At 38.3% G+C, this 7,884-nt stretch overlaps 1 protein-coding gene across 1 annotated transcript; it reads right to left on the bottom strand.

Moving 5' to 3' along the window:
- Positions 1-207: 207 nt before the first annotated feature.
- TEX55 (testis expressed 55) lies at positions 208-6,760 on the bottom strand. Its single transcript, XM_016433479.2, has 4 exons — positions 6,477-6,760; positions 5,223-5,387; positions 2,653-2,715; positions 208-277 (listed from the first exon to the last, which is right to left on the bottom strand). The coding sequence occupies exons 1-4, from the start codon at positions 6,669-6,671 to the stop codon at positions 242-244; spliced, it is 459 nt and encodes a 152-aa protein (XP_016288965.1). The 5' UTR covers positions 6,672-6,760; the 3' UTR covers positions 208-241.
- Between the last annotated feature and the right edge of the window lie 1,124 nt (positions 6,761-7,884).

Here is a 7,884-nt window from a genome sequence, read left to right as displayed (position 1 = left end):
AATGGCATGCCCTGAAAAGTTTGCATTGATGAGTACAGGATGTCCTCAGGTATTGGTATAACCAGATAATTACTTATATTCTACAAAGAGTCTCTTTATACATCAAGTAAGAAAATTGAGTAATTGCAAGTAGCTAGCTACCTGAACTCATTTTCGAGACTGAGAAATTGTTAATATTTTTAACAAAAGGCACTTTGATACTGATAGTAGTGGAGAATGAGGTGTTCTTTATTTGCAGGTTTTAGGAGGAATCCCTCTCTTTGATTATGTCCTGAATCTGAGAATAAAGAAGAAAAAAAATAAGGTTTTATTTTCCTTTTTCTATTTGTAATTATTGTAACCACCACTATTGGATTACATATGTCTGTTAAAATGATTATTTCTGGGCATGAGTATATTTATCACCTGAGAAGCTAGAAATAGAATATGAAGAGATATATTTAGGGGCTCTCTTTCACACAAGTCTTCTGTCTACTCAGTTGGAAAACTCCAGCTCTTTTGAGACAGTAGGGCACATATATGTTGGATCTGGAGTCAAATCCTGGCTTCTGCTAATTATTAACTATGTTTTACAAGTCATTTTGCTACTAGTTGTTGCTATTCTTACTCCTCTCTTCGGCACTTTAAACCATTCCAGAACTTGTCTCCATAGCTTAAATCATTATTTCCCTTTTTGTATTCTTCGGTAAAGCCCAAACAGGTCTTCTTCCTATTCCTCATATGATATTCCTTCGTCCATCTGAGTCTTTGCACAGGCTGTCCCATCACAGCTGGCATGCATTCCTTTCTCAACGCCTATTGGAATCCTCTGTTGTTTCCTTCAAGGCACAGCTCAAGTGCCACTTTCCCCCCAAGGCCTCTCCTTGATCCTTACTTGGCCAGTAGCAAGGGCCTTACCCTTCACTCCATTACCTTTCTTTTATTTTATACAGAACTTGCATGTGGATGTTGTTTCCTTTGAAAGCAGGTACTATGTCACTTTTGTATACCAGTACCAGGCACAAGAGTAAATGCTTAATAATTGACTGAAGGGCAGCGCAGTAGTTCCTAATCTTCTCAAGTCTGAGGATTCCTTTTTCATGTCAATTTTTTTCTGAATCCCATGATAGTAATTGTACTATTCACTGTAGAGTTTCTTGTCATATTCATTAATTTAGAAAATGCATAATTAAAAGCAAATTTCAGTTAACTTTTAATTTCTATTTTATTAATTACAACAGAATCTACATGTATTTGAAAAAGCACATATGTGTATAAGACATAATTATTTACTCAGTCTACAGAAAGTATATTCGCTTATTTATTATACTGAGTTATTTAATGATGTGGACTCCTTGCAATAAACTCTGAGTATGACCAAGGGCCCATTGCACACAGTTGGGACCACTTATTGTGGGGGGATGGTATTCCTTAAGGCAGCTACTCTTCAAGTCATCAAATCCTACTACTACTTATTCCTCTTACTCCCAACAAATAAACATGCCTCTCACTCTTAGGAAAAATAGTGCTGGGTTTTCCTTCATTCTCTTCACTTTTATTTCAAAATATCTCTGTGCCTTCACTAATCCCATCTTCTTTCCTATTTATCTTAGCAGATATCTGCCCTTTGTCTTGACCTTTGCCCTCTGTGCATTAAACTTTTTAGAGACTTTCTTCTTCTCTGGGAGGCTTTCATGAATTTATATGTCCTCCATTTCAGTTGTTTCTTTACTATCTCCAAGTCCTATTCCCTACTCTAAACCATCACTCAAAGTTCAGTGGGCAGCTAGGTGGCAAAATGGATAGCGCCAGGCATGAAGTCAGGAAGCTCCATCTCTCAGAGGTCAAATCTGACACACATACTAGCTGTGTGACCCTAGGCAAATCACTTAACCCCATCTGCATCAGATCCTTATCTGCAAAATGAGCTGGAGAAGGAAATGGTAAACTACTTCATTGTCTTTGCCAGGAAAACCCCAAATAGGGTCATTTAAGAGTCAGACATGATAGAAATGATTGAACAACAAAAATGTTGCGTACTCTTCACTCTTTTCCTAGGTCATTATCCACTTTCAGTGTAACAATTATCAAAGCTATACCTCAAGCATGATCTCTTTCAAGAAATGCAATTACTAATTTCCTGAATTTTCACATAGATATTCTGCTATCACCTCAAGAGTAAAACTTCTAAAACAGAACTCATCATCTGTTCTTCAAAACGTCACCATCTCTGCAAAGAATTATTTTAGTAGAACCCTTTCATTTTTCGGTTAAGGAAAATGAAGCTCAAAAAAAGTTAATTTGCTCAGTCACAGAACTAATCAGTGTAACAGAACTGAAACTGGAGCCTAGGCAACTTGACTTCGGATCAATTATTCTTTCCACTATGCTACAATGAAGGCAGGTTAGTACTTTTTTTTTTTGAGACAACAAATAAATGTGCTTCCTATAGTCCATACAATTTGTTCATTTCATTTTGTTACCTCTCTAAGTCTTCCCAATTCTATTACTTTCATCTGAATACATTTACCCTTAATTAAAAAATTATCTCCACACCATTAATGAAATCTCTCCCCCTTCCCTTCTCTACTATCAAGTCTCAATTCTAAGGACTTTGGTTGTAAAGCTGGATCTAAAAATAAAGTACTGTTTTCCTTTTGGTCTAGTGCATACCTGCCACAGCAAAAAGCGCAAAGGGTCATCGGGCTGTTCATATATTAAGTTTTCAGTGATCCGCTAGGAGAGAGAGAAAGACAGCTTGAAAGTTTGATGTTAGAGTTCTAATCAGGCTAAGCTCATGTGATCAGAATATATTGGTTACTTTTCTCTTCTACTAAACCACAAGCACCCCAACAGATTTTTAAAATGGAAATGCTTCCCCCAAGTAGGTATATGTACTTTCTAATTTCTGATGTGAAAGAATATTTTAAAAAAAAAAGTCTTTTCAATGCATCCCCCTTATTACCAGAGCCTGGTAATATGGTTCCCTGGAGTGAGTCTAAATCTTTGTTCTGGTTGTCAGTCTCCAATCTGTTTTGTTTCTTCAAGCAGTTCCTGCCCTTTCTCATGCTCAAGAACTCATACTCTATTACCCCTAAACTCCAATCACTAGGTTCTTCCCTGAAGAGAACTATCTTCCTAGAAGCTTGTGGGAAGGGCAATGTCAAACTAAGAAAATTATAATTTACTTTTTTTTCCAGAAGATGATGCAAGAGATATAAATCTTCTTTTTGGTAAAAAGTCATTAAAATTTGGATTTATGAAGGGTCTTTCTTATGAGAAATTTGAAGTTTTCCATATATACTTTTAAGTTATTTTCACAAATACATTGATTTCTTCCCTTTTAAAATCAGAGGGCATAAGAGCAAGATGCCTCCTTCCCAGAGATACTTAGGTTTGACAATCATTTATTTTACTTTTTAATGAAGCCACATTCTCCAGTACATTTTTAGACAGTGGTTAGAAAGCTTGACATTGGAATCCTTCAACACAATAGTATAATAGTACTACTTAGGTACAGAAAATAGTACTGGGGATTGTAAACAAATACATTAACACAGCTATCAGGATTTATTCTACCCTATCACTAGCAACATTTCCTTTAAGTTTTTTTATAAAACTGCCAGAACATAAAGAAGGGAGACTTCCTTCAATAAGCTACCAAGGATCAAGGATGCTCATTATCACTTCTATTATGTAACATTGTACTAGAAATAGTAGCAGTAGCAATTAGAGAAGAAAAAGAAATGAAAGGTATTAAAATAGGCAATAAGGAGACAAGCTATCGCTCTTTGCAGATTGTGGTATCTGTTGGTGATGGAATATTATTGTGCTGAAAGGAATAATAAAGTGGAGGAATTCCATGGGAACTGAAACAACCTCCAGGAATTGATGCAGAGTGAGAGGAGCAGAACCAGGAGAACATTGTACACAGATACTGGTACACTGTGGTACAATAGAATGTAACAGACTGGAATGACCCAGGAAAATCTAGAGGGACTAATGAGAAAGAATGCTATCCACATCCAGAGAAAGAACTGTGGCAGTAGAAACAAAGAAAAACATGTTTGTTCATGTGGTTCAGTAGAGATATGACTAGGGTTCTGATGTTAAAAGATCACTCTACTGCAAATATGAATAACATGGAAATAGGTTTTGAACAATGATACATGTATAACCTAGTGGAATTGCTTGTCAGCTTTGGGAGGGGGTTGGAAGAGGGCAGGAATCATGAATAATGTAACCATGGAAAAATATTTCAAATAAAAAAAAACACAAACTACTAAGAATACTATATGTGAGTCCCTCTGAAGACACTCTATGATATTTCTAATTAAATTAAAGAAGAATTAATTTGGTTTTTCTCTATTGAGTAGTGAAAATTCCACCAATTTAAGGGTTTTCATGATAAAAATTTTCGCATTTGTTGTGTTTTAAAGCCTTTTACACTTCATTGTCAATTGAGAGTGTAAATTCTCAACCTTCTGGATAGTATTTTCAGATACTCCTATACTTCATATTATTTTTATTTTTCTAGTGGACTTTGTCAAACTGTGCTAACCTCAAATAAAGTTTACATATACAACCTATACATTAATAACAGACTAATAGAAAGTGTGCTAATCACAAAAAGTTGAGGAAAAAATCCGAAGTATTTATAAGCTTGAGAATCCAGTCTTGTAATTCCACTTTACTTAAGAATTGTCACCATTTAAAGATGGGTCCACTCCCTGAAAGTCAACAATCTTTATTATTTCAACAAAAATGTAACCTTAAACACATTTTTAGTTCACAATGTAGATTCTGGGGTGGTCATTCAACTGATAATATATTTTCCTGTATTACTGTCCTTGTCTAGAATGTCCTCCATCCTCTATAAGTTTAAAATCATTAAATCACATACATCTTCAGTTTAAAGTATAGATTCAGTCCTAAATACTCGTTCCTAGTCTTTCAGTCCACAGGTGATCTAGATCACCTACCTCCCATCTAACATAATCATTTACTATTTTGTATTGTTAATTATCTTTGTTCCATTCATTCCTTCCCAGTTAGATTGGCATTTGAAGGCAGGAATTGGGTTTTATACTCTTTGGATCCCCAGTTAGCACAGTTCAATAATGCTAATGAATTCCCCTACCTCCACTGCTACTTAAAATGTGATATAATACAATTGGCCAGGTAAAAACTTGTTCTATTAAGTTAGTATGGAAGAAGTTGACAAAGAAGATGGAGAAGTTCACCTGGAATATTTGCATAATGCCATGTTTTTCCAAGTATGTTTGAGCTACTTCAAAAGGATCTTGATAAACAAAAGAATCAGTGGGTTGAACATGAACACCTGGTTTCAAAAGGTCATCATCATTTATATTCAGTTCTGGTATATATTCTGGAACATCTTCCAACAGCTGCAATGCAAATTTTAAAAACAACTATTTAGTAAATGTCCAAATTGCAGTAATGCCTCAGGTGGTAACAGATAGTGCATGAGGAAGCCTAGGTTAGAGAAACATTTAAAAATATTAAAAGTTTCTTGTTGAAAATGTATATTTCCATGAGAGATCCAACTCATCTTCAACTGGGTGAAGAACTTTTGCTGGGGTAAGGGTATTGGTAAAGTGATCACATTTTTCCAACCCCAAATCAGGTACAGCATTTGACAAAAAAGAAGTGTGTGCGTGTAGGTTTAGTTCTTTTTTTGGGGGGGGTGAGGGGGAGGGTCCTTTCCACAATAGGAATGAATTTTTTAAAAAATCAGGCCTATCCTGAATGGTTGCCCTGGACCTAGAACTACCACACTTTCTTTTTAAGCTATCAACATCACTGACTGGATTTAGAACTAGAAAGGACCTTGAATATTATCTAATCTGGCCCTCTCTCTTCACAGATGATCATGAAAGTAAAGCCCTGAGGAGTGAAACAAGTGACTTGCTCCGAGTCACAAGGTAAGCAAATTGCAGCAGAGCTAGAATTCCCAGGGCTTCCGCCCTCCAAATCCAACGTGCTTTTTACTGTACTATACAGCTTCTTTTCTGAAATATTGTAAAAGCACAGCGATTACGGGTGAAAAACGCCTAATTTCTCGACCCTGCCCCAGGACACCCTGTGATACTACCTTATACTGTGTCAAAATGGAAGGAGAAATGTCTGTTATCTGAGGGTCAGAGATCTGAAGGACTTACCCAAGGCCACAGAAACTGTAGGCCCAGGGAGAAAATCTTAAAGGTCTCTCCAATTCATAGCCCAGCGCCATAGCTTGAAGAACCTCCCATAGGGGGAGAGACGCGACGCTTCCGGTCTCCATTTCTACACCGGATTGGAGGAAGTGGGGAAAGAGAAGGGGCGGGGTTGTCAAATGGAGGGTCCCAAGGAAAGAGGGGCATCCGGGTTCATTTCATTCCGTCCGGGTTTCGCGCCCCCACCCAAGGCGCAGGCTTGGACAAATCCGGAAGTAAGGGGGCGGGCTCAGCATCCTTGGAAGGCTCAGCTCGCTTTACCTTGTTCTCAGGCAGCTGTTGATTGAGGGCCTCCGTTAGTCTCTGTGGTAAACTGGTCTCTAACTCCCCGTATGTTTCTAATTCCTCTATAGTGTAGTCGTATTCTCCATAATCAAGGTTGGGAGCCAAGTTTTGCGGTGGGCCCCCTGGACCAGCCAGTTGTGCGGCTGCTTGAGCGTTTGATGGCAGCTCCATCTTCTATGGTGACCCCAAAACTCATCCCTTCTCCTCAGGATGCAGCCGACCAGGTTGGTCTCCTGGCGCAAACTGAAGCGAGGTGCAGGGAGGCCCAGGCTTGTAGTCTGGACTTCTGCGTCATGATCTCTTCTTTGTTGCTCAGTCAATACTGGGGCTGGGGGGAAGGGGGCAACCTGCACCCCCAACCCCCCCAGCCTCCTCCTTCCAGATTCATGCTCCATGGTGAAGCGAGGGTGCGCGTGGATGGACCTCTTGGATGGCCCCCCTCGTTCCCTGCCAAGAGACCTTCTCTTGGAATCTCAGAGAAATCTAAAGATGTGGCAGTGAGGTATAGAGGAATTATACCCCTCCCATCCACCCCCCATCACGGTAGTAGTGGTTAGTAAAGCAAGCTTTATTTGCTTTGCTTTTTTTAAGCACCTCTGCCAATCACATAAATAAATACCTAGGCCTTATCTTTCTCACTTGGATATAAAGTAATCTCTGGAAATGGACCCAGAATTTACAACCAACATTTATTAAGTGTTAGGACTACAAAGATGTGATTGACAACCCCAGCCTTCAGGGACCTTGTAGAATAGCTAGCTAACATTGATATAGCATTGTAAAGTTTGCAAAGCACTTTGTAGATATTTCATCCTCACCTAAAAGGCTATGAGGAAAGTGACAGATGAAGAAACTGAGGCAAACAGTGTGAGCCTGGTTTTAAATTCAGATCTTCTATTGCTTAGCTGTTTCCAGTTAAGCTTGGAGTCAGCAAGTTAGCTTGGCGTCTGCAAACAAGGCATACTTGATAAGTTATAGTAGGGTCAAAGGTGTCAGTGTTATGAGAAATTAGAAGAGGGAGAGGTTTTCTTTATTTGTGTAGTGTCAGGAAATTTGTTATCTGGAGACCTGGAGGAAAGGAGAGCAAGGATGCATTTTTTTCCCCCAAAACTGTTGGAATAACTTCTTTTGGGGAGTACCACTTTTCTAATGAGTACATATTCAAGTAGGGAAAGAGGGTTATTCCTAGCTCATAGATAAAGGGCTGGAAAGTACAGACTTAGAAATCTTCTAGTTCAATCCCCATTTTAGGAATAAGGAAACTGAAGCCTCGTTAAGTAATTTGTAGAAGTAGCAAGTAGCATAAGTGGAATTTGAACTCCTGAGCCCCTGTTCTTTTTACTATATTGACAAATATTTTCTTATTTTTACTTCATATTAGTTG

Source organism: Monodelphis domestica, chromosome 4 (genome assembly GCF_027887165.1).
Source record: "Monodelphis domestica isolate mMonDom1 chromosome 4, mMonDom1.pri, whole genome shotgun sequence".
In the NCBI taxonomy this organism is placed as follows: domain Eukaryota; kingdom Metazoa; phylum Chordata; class Mammalia; order Didelphimorphia; family Didelphidae; genus Monodelphis; species Monodelphis domestica.
The sequence above is the reverse complement of the archived record's forward strand: the minus strand, read 5'-3'. Positions and strand labels throughout refer to the sequence as shown.

What these genes read in the sequence shown, in the direction of transcription:
- TEX55 (XM_016433479.2), bottom strand. Translation starts at nt 6,671, where the DNA reads ATGGAGCTGCCATCAAACGCTCAAGCAGCCGCACAACTGGCTGGTCCA. An exon ending in AACAGCTGCCTGAGAACAAG is followed by an intron (nt 5,388 to 6,476) that starts GTAAAGCGAGCT and finishes TTTGCATTGCAG; the next exon opens with CTGTTGGAAGATGTTCCAGA. An exon ending in TGCGCTTTTTGCTGTGGCAG is followed by an intron (nt 278 to 2,652) that starts GTATGCACTAGA and finishes CTTTATTCTCAG; the next exon opens with ATTCAGGACATAATCAAAGA.